Genomic DNA, 16,086 nt, shown 5'->3' with positions numbered 1-16,086 from the left:
TGTGTGTGTGTGTGTGTGTGTGTATCACATATTCTTTATCCAGTCATCTATTTTGGGGCATTTGGGTTGTTTCCATAGCTTTCATATTGTAAGAAGTGCTGCAATAAACATAGAGGTGCAGGTGTCCTTTTGAATTAAAGTTTTGTGTCCTTTGGGTAGATTTCTAAGAGTCGAATTGCTGGGTCATATGGAAGCTCCATTTTTAGTGGTTTGAGGAAACTCCACACATCCTTCCATAGTAGTTGGACCAGTTTGCACTCCCACCAGCAGTGTAACAGAGTTACTTTTTCTCCACATCCTCACTAACATTTGTTGTTGCCTGTTTTTTTTTTTAATATGTACCATTTTCACTGGTATAAGGTACTCTCTCATTGTGGTTTTGATTTGCATTTCCCCGATTACAAGTGATGTTGGACATATTTTCATGTATCTGTTGGTCATTTGCATTTCCTCTCTGGAGAAGTGACTTTTTAGCTCTTTTGTCCATTTTTTGACCGTTGGTTTACTTTATTTTTGTTGAGTCACATCAGCTCTTTGTATATCCTTGTGATCAGTCCTTTATACATAGTACTGTGTGCAAAAATTTTCTCCCAATCAGTAAGTTGTCTCTCTGTTTTGGTTAATGTCTCTTTTGCCATACAGAAGCTTTTTTTAGGTTGATGTAGTCCCAGCTATTCATCTTTTCTATCGCTTTCTTGTTTTGGGGAATGTGTCTTTAAAAATGAGTGGTATGTCATGTAGTGTTTTGCCTATATTTTCTACTATATATTTTATGGTTTCAGGTCTTATGTCTAATTCTTTTATCCATTTTTGAGTTGGTTTTTGTTCATGGTGTGAGGTAGTAGTCTAGCTTCATTCTTTTGCTTATTGCAGTACAATTTTCCCAGCACCATTTATTGAACAAACTGTCCTTATTCCATTGCATATTTTTTGCTCCTTTGTCAAAGATTTGTTGTCCACAGATATGTAGGTTTATTTTCTGGGTTTTCTATTTGATTCCATTGGTCTGTGTGTCTATTTTTTTGTTCCAGTCCCATACAGTTTTAATTATTATGACTTTGTAGTATAATTAGAAGTCTGAGAGTGTGATACCTCCATTCTCCTTCTTTTTTAGTCAGGAGAGCTTTGGCTATTCGAGGCTTTTTGTGGTTCTATATGAATTTCATCAATATTTGTTCTATTTCTTTGAATAATGTCATTAAGATTTTTATTGGAATAACATTAAATCTGTAAATAGAAAAAACTGTGTGGAAGTGAGAAAGGGCTATCCCCACAGTCAGAGGTGAGCTGAACCCTGCAGGAGCTGGGCCCTAGTGACTGCCATGAGATGGAGCCCAGAGCGGGATTCAGCCACCTCCAGGGCACACCACATGCACAGGGGAGTTACCTCTAGACTCACCATTTTGAGACAGGGAGGGTCCTGTCTGGAACTCACCAAAACTGTGTATAACTGAGAGAGGGCTGTCCCCATAGTCAGAGGTGAGCTGAAGCCCCGCAGGAGCCGGAACCCTCACCATCACAAGATGGAGCTCAGAGGGGGATCCAGCCACTACTAGAGCAGACAGTGTGCACAGGGGTGTATCCCCCAGACATGCCATCTTGAGACAGGAAGGCTCCTATTTGGACCTCACCAAAACTGTCAGAGCTTCCCACATCCCAGAAGGAGCTCACCAAAGAGATGCTGGTCAACACCAATGACACAGTATCCCAACACACAGGACAAATCAGAAAACAAGCAGCAGGGAGAAGAAAAACTACAAGCAACCAAGCAAGCCCTCAGAGAAAGGACATACCACAAAAAGAAAATCGCCTACCAGATTGCAACAACAGTGACTTGGAGGAACTTCTGAGCCTTCCCGATAATTTAAAATTGCCATGATTAAAAAACTGAAAAAAGTCAAAAATGATATGGGAAAAATAATCAATGATCAGAAGAATGAAATTGAGTCCTTAAAGAAAAAAGTGAAAGAAATGCAGGAGATCAAAGCATTAATGGAGGAGCTAAAGAAGTCTGGGAAAAGCAATGGAAAGCACAATAGATGAAATGGAAGAACAAATAAGTTCTCAAAGGCACAGAAATAGGGCCTCCCCGGTGGCGCAGCGGTTGAGCGCTGGGTTGCAAGGCTGCCCGCGGCCTCTGCAGCGCCGGTTCGATCCCCGGCTGCTCCCCGGCCACCAGAGGAGGGTCCCACATGGCGCGCAGACCTCTCCTGCCACCCGCTGCTCCCCTCAGCAGTGTACTTCGGTCCTTCTGCCTGTTCTGCTCCCCGCTCTGGCTCTGGTGAATTCTCTCACCCTCCCGTGCTTCTGACTGTACCCAGTGCATGTATAAACAAAACAAACAAACAAATAAATAAATAAATAAAACATGCCTCTATTAAAAAAAAAAAAAGGCACAGAAATAAAAAGAACCAAAATAGAAAAGGAGAGAGAAGTACAAATGAAAAAGAATGAAGAAAGACTTCATGAACTATTGGCCTCCCTAAGAAAAGGAAATATAAGAGTTACAGGAATCCCAGAATGAGAGGAGAGAGACCTAGAAACAGAGAAAATATTCAAGGAAATAATTGAAGACAACTCCCCAAACATGAAGAAGGAGCTGAAAATAGACATACAAGAAACAAGAAAAACACCGAACTTCCATGATGAAAGGAAAAATACAGCAAGACATATAGTAGTAAAGCTCCAAAGAATCCAAGACAAGGAAAAAATAATGAAGCTGACAAGAGGGAAGAAACAGATAACATGCAAAGGAAAACCAATCAGGCTGACATCAGACTTCTCTGAAGAAACACTACGGGCAAGGAGAGAATGGAGGGACATAGTCAACAAACTCCAAGACAACAAATGCCAACCAAAAATCCTCTATCCCGCAAAGCTTTCCTTCCTCTATGAAGAAAGAATAAGGACCTTCCCAGACAAACAGAAACTCCAGAATTTCATTACAACTAAACCCCCACTCCAAAAAATACTACAAGGAGCCCTATAACTGGATCCAACAGAGGGATGAATAAGAATGAAACAAGACAAAAAATAAAACCACAGAAAAGACAAAATGGCAAATACAGATGCTAACATATCAATATTAACTCTAAATGTAAATGGACTAAACTCCTCGGTAAAAAGGCACAGAGTCGCAGGCTGAATTAAGAAACAAAACCCAACCTTTTTGTTGTCTCCAGGAAACTTATCTAACAAGCAAATGGACCAAAAAAGAAAGGAAGAACAGCTATGCTTATATCAGATAAAACAGATTTCAAACTCAAAAAAGTAAAAAGAGACCCAGATGGTCACTACATTATGATTCAGGGGACAATACTTCAAGAAGACATAACACTCATCAACATATACTCACCAAATGAAGGAGCACCAAAATACATCAGACAGCTATTATCATCTCTGAAAACAGATGTCAGAGAAAATACGTATGTAGTAGGAGACTTCAACACACCATTATCAACAATGGATAGATCAACGAGACAAAAAATAAGTGAGACACTAAAGCTTTAAACAAGGATCTAGACCGCTTTGGCTTAACAGACATCTATAGAAGACTATACTCAAAAAAATCTGAGTACACATATTTCTTAAGTGCACACAGATCATTCTTCAGTATTGACTACAAACTGGGACACAAGACAAACATGAACAGATACACCAAGATTGAAATCATACCAACCATCTTCTCTGACCATGAAGGCATCAAACTAGAAATAAACCATTAAAGGAACCCTCCTACCTCCTGGAGACTGAAACCCACACTACTGGAACACCACTGGACTAACTAGAACATCAAAGAAGAAATTAAAAAATACTTTGAGTTCAACGACAAGGAGGACATCAATTTCCTAAATGTATGGGATGAAGCAAAAGCAGTAACATGAGGAAAATATATAGCAATAGATGCTCACATCAAGAAACAAGAATAACTATAAGAAAGTAAAAATCAAAATCAACAAACAACTATGAACCAGAGACACCCAAGGGGGGGTGTGGGGTGGGGAGGGGAGGAATTGGGGTCAAAATAAGGGGGTCGCAATTGCATGGGGAATATAAAAATAAAATTTATAATAAAAAAGAGAAGGGAATGGAGGCATTACACTCCCAGACTTCAAACTATGCTACAAAGCCATAATCATCAAAACTGCATGATATTGGGGCCTCCCTGGTGGCACAGCGGTTGAGCACTGGGTTGCGAAGCTGTCCGCAGCCTCTGCAGTGCTGGTTCGATCCCCGGCTGCTCCCCAGCCACCGGAGGAGGGTCCCACATGGCGCGCAGACCTCTCCTGCCGCCCACTGCTCCCCTCAGCAGTGTACTTCAGTCTGCCTGCTCTGCTCCCCGCTCTGGTTCTGGCGAATTCTCTCATCCTCCCATGCTTCTGACTGTACCCAGTGCTTGTATAAATAAATAAAAATAAATCTTAAAAAAAAAAAAAACTGCATGGTATTGGAACAACAACAGACACATGGACCAATGGAACCCAATAGAAAATCCAGAAATAAACCCACAGATTTATAGTCAACTAATCTTTGACAAAGGAGCAAAGAATATGCAATGGAGCAAAGAAAGTTTGTTCGATAAATGGTGCTGGGAAAACTGGGTCACTACATGCAAAAGAATGAAGCTTGACTACTACCTCACACCATGCACAAAAACCAACTCAAAATGGATTAAAGAACTAGACATAAGACCAGAAACCATAAAATATATAGAAGGAAATATAGGCGAAACACTACATGACATACACCTCAGTAGCATCTTTAAAGACTCATCACCCAAGGCAATGATAGCGAAGGCAAAGATAAACAACTGGGACTTCATCAAATTAAAGAGCTTCTGTACAGCAAAAGAGGCAGTAACCAAAACAAAGAGACATCCCACCAACTGGGAGAAAATTTTTGCATACAACACTAATGATAAAGACTGATCACAAAAATCTACAAAGAACTGACAAGACTCAACAAAAACAAAGTAAATAACCCAGTCAAAAAATGGGCAGAAGAGCTAAAAAGAAAATTCTCCAAAGAGACATACTACAGGCAGGGCAGGGATGGGGGGGAGAAGGGAGTATCAAACCAAGGGGGATAGGAATTATATGGGGACTATAACTAAGATGAAATGCATACATTGTGCAAAAATGAAAAATTAACTAAAAAAAAAATAAATCTGTAAATAGCTTTTGGTGGAATGGCCATTTTGATAATGTTAATTCTTCCAATCCATGAGCAGGGGATGTCTTTCCATTTCTTTGTGTCTTCTTCTAATTCTTTTAACAGTATTTTATAGTTTTCTTTGTATAGGTCCTTTACCTCTTTTGTTAGGTTTATTTTCAAGTATTTGATTTTTTTTTGTTTCAATTATAAAAGGGATGGTTTTCTTGATTTCTTCTTCAGTTTCATTGTTTGCAGATAAGAAGGTTACTGATTTTTGTGTGTTGATTTTGTATCCTGCTACTTTACTGGACTGGTTGATTATTTTGATTAGATTTTCTGTGGAGTTTTTAGGGTCCTCTATGTATTTTATCATATCATCTGCAAATAGTGATAATTTGACTTCTTCTTTCCCTATTTGCATTCCTTGTATGTCTTTCTTTTGTAATATTGCTCTGGCTAGGACTTCCCATACTATATTGAAAAGCAGTGGTGATAGTGGACATCCATCCCTATCTTGTTCCAGATCTTTTTTTTTTTTTTTAAAGATTTATTTACTTATTTATACAAGCACTGGGTACAGTCAGAAGCGCGGAAGGGTGAGAGAATTCACCAGAGCCAGACCGGGGAACAGAACAGACAGACGGACGAAATACACTGCTGAGGGGAGTAGCAGGCGCGGCAGGAGAGGTCTGTCACACCGTGTGGGACCCTCACCAGTGGTCGGGATCGAACCGGTGCTGCAGAGGCTGCAGGCAGCTTCGCAGCCCAGCGCTCAACTGCTGAGCCACCAGGGAAGGCCCTTGTTCCAGATCTTAAGGGAAAGGCTTTTAGCTTTTCCCATTGAGATTGGCTATGGGCTTGTCATATATGGCCTTTATTATGTTAATGTATGTTCCCTCTCTCCTGAGAATTTCAAGGGGCTTCATCATAACAGATGTTGATATGATCAACATATTTTATGTTTCTTTTTGTTGATGTGTTGAATTATATTACTTGATTTTCAGATGTTGAACCATCTTTGTGCCCCTGGAATAAATCCCACTTGGTCATGTGAGTTATCTTCTTGATGCATTGTTGGATTCTGTTGGCTAGGATTTTATTGGGGATTTTTGCATCAGTGTTCATTAGAAAGATTGGACTGTTGTTTTCTTTTTTTGTGTTGTCCTTGTTCGGTTTTGGTATTAATGTGATGTTGGCTTCATAAAATGTATTTGGTAGTATTCCTTCCTTCTCAATTTTGAAAGAGTTTCTGTAGGATAGGCACTAATTTGTTTCTGAACATTTGGTAGAAATCATTTATGAAGCCGTCTGATCCTGGGCTTTTGTTTTGGGGGAGGGTTTTGATACTGTTTCAATTTCACTCTTCTTAAAGGTGTGTTTAGGTGTTCTATTTCTCCTTTATCTAGCTTTGGATGATTGTATAGTTCTAGGAATTTGTCTATCTCTTCTAGATTGTTGAACTTGTTTGCATATAACTGTTCATTCTAATCTCTGATTAACCGGTGCTACAGAGGCTGCAGGCTGCTTCGCAGCCCAGCATTCAACCGCTGCACTGCCAGGGGAGGCCCATGTCTTCTTGATGTATTGTCCTCTTAATCATAATATAGTGACCATCTGTGTCTCTTTACCTTTTTTTAGTTTGAAGTCTATTTTATCTGATATAAGTATAGCTGTTCCTACCTTTTTAGGTCTATTTGCTTGTAGGATTGTTTTCCATTCTTTTACTTTCAATCTATCTATGTTTATCTTTTGTAGTTAACTGTGTTTCCTAAAGACTACAAAAGGTTGGGTTCTGTTTTTCAATCCAGCCTGCTACCCTGTGTTTTTTTTAATTGGTTTACATTTAGAGTCAATGTTGATACACTGACATCCATATTTGCCATTTGATTGCTTTTTCCTGATTCTATTCCTTACCTTATTCTGTTCCTCCTATTCATTCCTCTGTTGGTTTTGGCTTTAGGGTTTCTTGCAATATTTTTTGGAGAGGAGGTTTAGTAGTAATGAATTTCTGGAGATTTTGTTTGTTTGAGAAGGTTTTTGTTTTTCCTTCATAGAGGAAGGAGAGCTTTGCAGGGTAGAGTATTCTTGGTTGACATTTGTTGAGTTGGAGTTTGTTAAATATGTCACTCCATTCACTTTTTGCCCATGGTGTTTCTTTAGAAAAGTCTGATGTCAGCCTGATTGGTTTTCCTTTATAGGTTATTTGCTTCTTTGCCCTTATCAGTTTCATTTATTTCCTTGTCTTGGACCTTTGGAAACTTTACATTATGTGTCTTGCTGTAGTTTTCCTTTCATGGTGGTAACTTGGTGTTCTTCTAGCTTCCTGTATATCTATTTTCACTTTCTTCTTTATGCTTGGGAAGTTCTCTTTAATTATTTCCTTGAATTCTTTCTCAGTTCCTTTGTCTCTCTCCTTACCTTCCGGGATTCCTATGACTTACATTTTCTTTCCTCATGGTTTCAGATAATTTTCAAAGTCTTTCTTCATTTTTTTTCCTTTGTACTTCTCTTTCCCTTTTTTTTTCAGTTTCTTTTTATGTCTGTATCTTTGTTCTTCCTTTTCTTCTTTTCTATTTTCATGGCTTTTCCCGAAATTCTTTAGCTCCTCCACTAATCTCTAGGTATTTTACAACTCCTCACTTTCTTCCTCAGTTCATTTGTTATACTTTTATCTCTTTCTGCATTTTCTCTTAGCTCTTTAATTGTTTTCATTATGTTTTTTTAAATTCTTTTATTAGGTGGAGATATTCTTCCATGTCCACATTATTGGATTCTGTAGGTTGACTTTCTTTTTGTGGTGTATTGTTTCCTGAAGGGCCTACTTGATCATTTGTAATTTTCTTCCTTCCCATTGTCAGCCTTCGACTTTGCTCTGTTTGTAGTGTCCCTGTACCACTGGTGCTGTGGGCATGACTTTTGATTTCTCTTGTTGAGGCATGAGTGTGTCTGCCTAGCGTCTGAGCCACTGTGGCTCGGTACACATTTGGAAGCTCTTCTATTATGGTAGGTGTTGTACTGAGCTGTGATTTTCTTCAGGAGCCCCTGCGTTTAGGCCCCCACTATGTAGGATAGGATCCAATATCTCAGCCTGCGATAGTCAAAAGTCTTGTGTGGAGCACTGCACCTCCAGATACACGCTGCGGTCAAGTACACTGGGAAGTGCCTGCAGGCTGGTCGAGATGTATTTTCTGTTCAACTGCTAGGTCCTTCAGGGCATGTCTCAGAATAATACTGGGATCAAAAACAATGAACAGTGACAGAGGGATAAGAGGAAAGAGGAGGATAACATGGAAATGTAAAAGAGATGAAGATGAGAGAAGAAAGGGCAAGATGGGGGAAGAGGAAAGAGGAAGAGGAAGAACAGTGAACAGAAAGAAAAGAGAAAGTAGTGACGGTAATGTTCAAGGGGAGGAAAAAAATAGAAGAATCAGGAAACAGAAATAGGAACGATGGAAAGGAACAACAGACAACCAACTGACCAATAAAACATACACACAGATAGGGGGAGAATTGCTTCTCAGGACTCTGATGGCTCCCAGTGAGCTAGTCGTTGCTGTTTTAGTCTGGTCTGCTGGGGAGCACCACAGGGCTGGGTAGGATAGTCTTCCCAGGGCCCTCTACTTCCCTTGTAGCATGTTGAGGGAGGATTAAAAACAAGAAACACAAAAGGGTGTGGATTAACTGCCACTCTGGGTGTGGAAGGATCAGCACTCTTTCTGGGCCCATGAGTTAATTGGTGGGTGATGAGGCTCCTGATGCCTCCTTCCACCTGATGGCTTGGGGTACCAAGAGGCCCTCAATGTAGGGACCAGTCCTATGAGGATCCCTTGGATGTCTTTCCCTTTGGTAAGTGTGACCAGTTAAATGGTCCCGCCAGTCTCCAGGAGGGGGGGAGGAGAGACACACCTCAACAAAGGGGCCCGCACTCAGCGCTGCCGTGTGTCTGCTCCAAGGCCCCGTTTGCCCACCTGTCTTTGTCAGGAGCTCTCAGATGTCTCAGGATTCTCCAGTATCTGATCTCCGTTTCACATTTTCTGCTTGATGATGTGGGCCAGCTTTGTGGGTGGGGGAAGGGAGAAGAATTCCGATGGTTTTCTATCTCTTCCCTTCCCCTGTGGTTCCAATTTTCCTCTATGTTTGGGTGAATCACCAGCATCACCCAGTTTCTCTAACTCATCTGGGTCCTCCCAGGAACTCGCCGTTATTTCTCCATATCAATTGTTTTTATGGGAGAACTTTATCCCAGCATCTCTTCACCACAATGTTGATCTCCTCTCTCTGAAATAGTCATTTTTTAAAAAACAAGTTAAGCTATCTTTTTTTTTTCCCATGTGAATCAACCTGTTTGAATGGTTGTAGGAGAAAGAGGAAACTACACTTTAATTCTCCCAGAATAAAGCACAAAAGCCTACATTTTATGTTGTGACATAATTTCAAGCACCAAATTTAATCAACTAAATTTAAATTCTCTCTTAAGAATACCAAGTCTGGTGGCAGGTAGATTCTGACTTTTCTTTCTTTTCACAATATTTCAGATTTTGAATATACCAACTTTGCATGAAAGTATGTCATATGATGCAACAATACCAGTGGAATGGTCTTCTGAATTTCATCAGTGGAATCCACAACAGGTCTCTGATAGAATATTTTTCATTGATGCTTCTAATCTGAATTTTACTACCATTCCCTTGGAGATCTTAATATTAAAAGAATTGGAAGAAGTGCATCTGGAAAATAACCAGATTGAAGAAATTCCCCAGGGTATTCAGCATTTAAAGAATATTAGAATCCTGTATCTCAACAAGAACAAGCTGAGGAAGCTGTGTCCGGAGCTGGGGAAGCTGAGATGCCTGGAGGGCTTGGACCTGAGCCACAATCCCCTCCAGCCTGCCTCCCTGCAGGTCCTCAGCAACATTCGTACCTTGAGGGAGCTCCGGCTCTACCACATTGACCTGAAGGAGCTCCCCAGTGTCCTCTGCAAATCCCTTCACCATCTCGAGCTGTTAGGACTAAGTGGAAACTACCTGAAAGCTCTGCCCCAGGAAATAGTAAACCAGACCAAGCTCAGGGAGATCTACCTGAAGCAAAACCAATTTGAAGTTTTCCCTCTGGAGCTCTGTCTCCTCTCCAACCTGGAGACCATTGACTTGGATGAGAACAAGCTGACTGTCATCCCAGAAGAGATGGGGGAGCTCAGAGGGCTGCAGAAGTTCTTTGTGGCTCGGAACAACCTTCCTTTTCTACCCGACTCTCTGTGCAGATGTAAGTGCCTGTCGGTGCTGGATTTCTCCTACAACCTCCTCCACTCCATTCCGCAGAGCTTCCTCGAGCTCACGGAGATGACGGAGATCTCCCTGAGTGGGAACCGCCTGCAGAAGCTGCCGCGCTTCATGGGCAGGTGGACCTCGCTGCGCCTGCTCTACCTGCATGACAACAGTCTGCAGAAACTGCCGCGCTCCTTCCGGCGGCTGTGCAACCTGCGCTTCCTGGATCTCAGTCAGAACCTGCTGGAGCGCTGTCCAGACCTGATCTGTACTCTGAAGAACCTGGAGGTCTTGGCTCTGGATGATAACAAACTGTGCCAGGTACTGCTTCCCTCCTTGGTTGTCACTGCGCTCCCCTGCAGGGCCTTTCCCGCCCTAAGTGGGTGTGATTCTGTGTCTAAACATCAGTAAATTTGAACTGGCTTTACAGGCTAAGATGCAGGGTTAGCAAATATATCCAACAAGGTGATAATTTATATTACTTCCCCCACTAAAATACCAATAATGATCATAAATAGTAGCTAATGTTTATTTAGATTATGTGTCAGCCACAGGGCTGTTTTACATGGACTGTCTCATTGAAACCTCATGTAGAGGAGGAAAAATTCCCCTTCGGCCTCTTTGGGTCTCTGACTGGACCTAAGAATTCAACTGACATCAGACAAACAGGAGAAATCATGTGAATTTTAATGAATTTTTACATATACATGGGCTCCTTGGGTAAAAAATGGAGAGCTGAAGAAGTCACCAGAGCAGGAAGCTTTTGTACCTTTTAGACAAAGAAACAATATATTTGTGAAGAATCGACAAGACAAAGGGCTTTGGGCTAGAGGATTAATACATGATGGAGAGAGAGGTAACTAGGAATCTGTGAATTCATTGAACAGGGTTTCTTTGTAAAGCCTTGTTGGCCCAAATTCCCTGCATCTGGTCAAAAAACTGTCTTCTACCCTGCTGACACAAGGGAGCATGTCCTCACAAGGGAGATGTCCCTCCTGCTTTCAGGAGAACAAAGCAGAGTTGGTGTGCTTCTTGCACTGACTTTAATTCAAAACACTCAGTATGCCAAAGTGGCATAATTTTGGGTAACATTCTGAACACCTCACTCACACCTTTCCAACGTGGTTAATATTGTCTTCAATGATATATGAGGAAAATGGAACCCAGGGAGCTTAACTAACTTGTCATAACCACAAGCCTGTAAATTATAGAGCCCAGTTCCTTCTTAGAGCTGCTGGGATTCAGGGTCTTTATTATTTTTTTTAATAATTAATTTTTAAAATTTTTTGCATCATTATTCATTTTTAAACAATATTTGCTTCCCTCCACCCCCCTCAGGTGTAGTCCCCGTAGAGTTTCCTTCACCAATGCACCTGTGCACCATCACCTCAGTCCCCTGTGCTCCTCCCTCTCTCCCTCTGATCCCTCTCCTGCCTCCTCCCCTGTAGTATGTCTCTGATTTGTAATTGTCTGTTTTTGCTTTGTTGTGTTTTGTACTGTTACTATTTTTTTACACTGATGTCTTATTTGGTTCCCCTATATTCCTGCTATAAGTGAAACCATCTGACATTTTTCTTTTTCTTCTGGCTTATTTCACTGAGCATAATTCCTTCTAACTCTCCTACATTGCTGGTGGGAATGCAAACTGATCCAACCACTATGGAAAGCTGTCTGGAGTTTCCTCAGTCTACTAAAAATGGAGCTACCATATGACCTGGCAATTCCACTCCTGGGGATCTACCCAAAGGACAAAAAAACATTGATTCAAAATACCACCTGTATCCCTATGTCTATTGCAGCACTATTTACAATAGGTAAAACCTGGAAACAACCCAAATGCCCAAAAATAGGTGACTGGATCAAGAAGATGTGATATATATACACAATGGAATATTATTCAGCAATCAAAAAAGATAAACTCATGCCATTTGCAGCAACATGGATGGAGCTAGAAGGAATTATGTTCAGTGAAATAAGTCAGGGTCTTTATTCTTAACAAAGATCCCCTAACAAGTTTTCTTAAACAACAGCTTTTTTTTTTTCTGCTACGTACAACTTAATGTTCTGTTCCTGGGAAACTACAAAAGCCAGATTTTTCTCTGGGGACACTGTCACATGTGTGCAGAGTAGGATATTCAAAAACGTTCATGATAGGGTTGTTGATAATCAGGTCTATGGGAGACCATCTAAATGTCAGTCAGTAGAGGAATGAGTAAATTGTGCTATGTTCATGAACTAGAAAACTATATAATAATTTAAGTGAACTGGATCAATATGTGCTAAAGTAGACAGACCTCAAAATTGTGGTGTTTAGAGGGGTCAAAACTTGGGGGGGGTGACTTGCCATTTTAGAACGGGGATCTTTACCTTTGCATCTGTCACCACTGAGACTTCTTGGAACTGGAAAAGGGCTGCCCCACAGTCAGAGGTGAGTTGAAAAGCCCCCACATGCCGGGCCCTGTCTGGCCCCCAGATGGAACCAGAGGGGAATCCAGCCACTGCCAGGGCAGACCACGGGCACAGGGAAGTGCTCTTCTGACTCGCCATTTTAGAATAGGGATCTTTGCCTCCAGAACCCATGGAGACTGTGTGGAATTGGGAAAGGGCTGCCCCCACAGCCAGAGGTGAGCTGAAGACCCCTGCAAGCCAGGACCTGCCAGGAAGGGAGTCGGAGCCCAGAGGGGGATCCAGCGATTTGGAGACGCTGGGATATCCAGCCACTCCACCTCCAGGGTAGTCTGTGGGACCTCATGACACACCTTTGGAATTAAACTAATACAGAAGGAGGAGATATTCTGTGACAGCGACCATTAACATAGTCATAGTACCACTGCTCTACTGGACTTCTGGCATAACAGTATTTGACTCAATTGGACCACCAGTTTCAAACATCCCAGAAAAAGCACACCAAAAAGATGCCAGCCAGTACCAGTGACACAGTGTTCCAATGCATTGGACAAATTAGAAAACAAGCAGCAGGGAGAAGAAAAACTACAAGCAACGAAGCAAATCCTTGGGAAAAGACACATCACAAAAAGAAAATCACCTACTAGATTGCAACAACAGTGACTTGGAAGAACTTCTGAGTCTTCCAGAAAGAGAATTTAAAATTGCCATGATTAAAAAACTGGCAGAAGTCATAAAGGAAAACAATCATAAGGGGGAAAAAATCAACAATCAGAAGAATGAAATTGAGTCCTTAAAGAGGAAAATGAAAGAAATGCAGTAGATCAAAGCATTAATGGAGGACCTAAAGAACTCTGGGAAAAGCAGTGATAGCAGAATAGACGAAACAGAAGAACAAATAAGTACTCTCGAAGACAGAAATAAAAAGAACCAAACAGAAAAGGAAAGAGAAGTACAAATGAAAAAGAATGAAGAAAGACTTTGGGGACTATCTGACTCCATGAGGAAAGGAAGGAGAGGAGAGAGACATAGGAACAGAGAAAATATTCAAGGAAATAATTAAAGACAACTTCCCAAACATGAAGAAGGAGTTGAAAATAGACATATAAGAAGCAAGAAGAACACCAAACTTCCATGATGAAAGGAAAAATACAGCAAGACACTAATAGTAAAGCTCCAAACAATCCAAAACAAGGAAAAAATAATGAAGCTGACTAGAGGGGAGAAACAGATAACATACAAAGGAAAACTAATCAGGCTGACATCAGACTTCTCTGAAGAAACACTACGGGCAAGGAGAAAGTGGAGGGACATAGTCAACAAACTCCAAGACAACAAATGCCAACCAAAAATCCTCTATCCCACAAAGCTTACCTTCCTCTATGAAGAAAGAATAAGGACCTTCCCAGACAAACAGAAACTCCAGAATTTCATTATGACTGAACCCCCACTCCAAAAAATACTACAAGGAGTCTGAAAACCAGAACCAACAGAGGGATGAATAAGAATGAAACAAGACAAAAAAAAATTTTTTAATTGAAAAAAATAAATAAAACCAGAAAAAAGACAAACAAAATGACAAATACAGATGCTAACATATCAATATTAACTCTAAATGTAAACAGACTAAACTCTTCAATAAAAAGACACAGAGTCACAGGCTGGATTAAGAAACAAAACCCCACCTTTGGCTGTCTCCAGGAAAATGACTTAATTACAAAAGATAAAAATAGACTGAAAGTAAAAGGATGGAACAATCCTACAAGCAAATGGACCAAAAAAGAAGGCAGGAACAGCTATACTAATATCAGATAAAGCAGATTTCAAACTCAAAAAGGTAAAAAGAGACCCAGATAGTCACTACATTATGATTCAGGGGACAATACTTCAAGAAGAAATAACACTCATTAACATATACTCACCAAATGAAGGCACACCAAAATACATCAGACAACTATTATCATCCTGAAAACAGATATCAGAGAAAACACGTATGTAGTAGGAGACTTCAGCACACCACTATCAACAATGGATAGATCAATGAGACAAAAAATAAGTAAGGATATTAAAGCTCTAAATAAGGATCTAGAGCTCATGGGCTTAAACAATCATCTATAGCACACTAAACCCAAAAAAATCTGAGTACACATTTTTCTCAAGCACACACAGATCATTCTCCAGGATCAATAACAAACTGGGACACAAGACAAACATCAGCAGACACACCAAGATTGAAATTATACCAACTATCTTCTCTGATCATGAAGGCATCAAACTAGAAATAAACCATTAAAAGAAGGGAAGGAACCCTTCTACCTCCTGGAGACTGAAACCCACACTACCGGAACACCACAGGACTAACTAGAACATCAAAGAAGAAATTAAAAAATACTTTGAATTCAACGACAAGGAGCACATCAATTTCCTAAATGTATGGGATGAAACAAAAGCAGTAACATGAGGAAAATATACAGCAATAGAGGCTCACATCAAAAAACAAGAAAGAACTCAAAGAAACAACATAATCTCACAGCTCAAAGAACTAGAAAAAGAACAACAAAAAAACCCTAAAACCAGTAGAAGAAAGAAAATAATAAAAATCAAATCAGAAATAAATGAAATCGAAACTTAAAAAAAATCCAAAAGATCAATGAAACCAAAAGGTGGTTCTTCGAAAAAATAAACAAAATAGACAAACCCCTAGCCAGGCACACAAAGGAAAAAAGGGAGAAAGCACAAATAAATAGGATCACAAATGAAAGAGGAGAAATCACAACAGACACAGCAGTAATCAAACAATAATCAGAAGCTACTATGAACAGTTATAGGCAAACAAGTTAAATAATCTAGAAGAGATGGACAAATTCCTACAACTTTACGGTCACCCAAAGCTAGATAAAGAAGAAATAGAACACCTGAACAGACCAATTATAAGCAGTGAAATTGAAATGGTAATCAAAACCCTCCCCCAAAACAAAAGCCCAGGACCAGATGGATTTACAAATGAATTCTGCCAAATGTTCAGAAACAAACTAGTGCCTGTCCTTCACAAACTCTTCCAAAAAATTGAGAAGGAAGGGATAATACCAAACATGTTCTATGAAGCCAACATTACACTAATACCAAAACCGAACAAGGACAACACACAAAAAGAAAACTGCAGGCCAATCTCTCTAATGAACACTGATGCAAAAATCCTCAATAAAATTTTAGCTATCAGAATCCAACAATGTATCCATAAGATAATTCACCACAACCAAGT

General features: G+C 40.3%; 1 protein-coding gene across 1 annotated transcript in view; it reads left to right on the top strand.

Annotated features, from left to right (window-relative positions):
- The window catches only part of LRRIQ4 (leucine rich repeats and IQ motif containing 4), a 37,657-nt gene that overhangs the window by 4,623 nt on the left and 16,948 nt on the right, over positions 1–16,086 (top strand). Inside the window, exon 2 of the mRNA XM_037526644.2 lies at positions 9,690–10,739. Coding sequence (XP_037382541.1) covers positions 9,720–10,739 — 1,020 coding nt within the window. The 5' untranslated portion in view covers positions 9,690–9,719. The remainder of the gene's footprint in view (positions 1–9,689; positions 10,740–16,086) is intronic.

Source organism: Talpa occidentalis, unplaced genomic scaffold (genome assembly GCF_014898055.3).
Source record: "Talpa occidentalis isolate TD23 unplaced genomic scaffold, MPIMG_talOcc4v2.1 talOcc4.4, whole genome shotgun sequence".
NCBI classification, from domain to species: domain Eukaryota; kingdom Metazoa; phylum Chordata; class Mammalia; order Eulipotyphla; family Talpidae; genus Talpa; species Talpa occidentalis.
The sequence above is the reverse complement of the archived record's forward strand: the minus strand, read 5'-3'. Positions and strand labels throughout refer to the sequence as shown.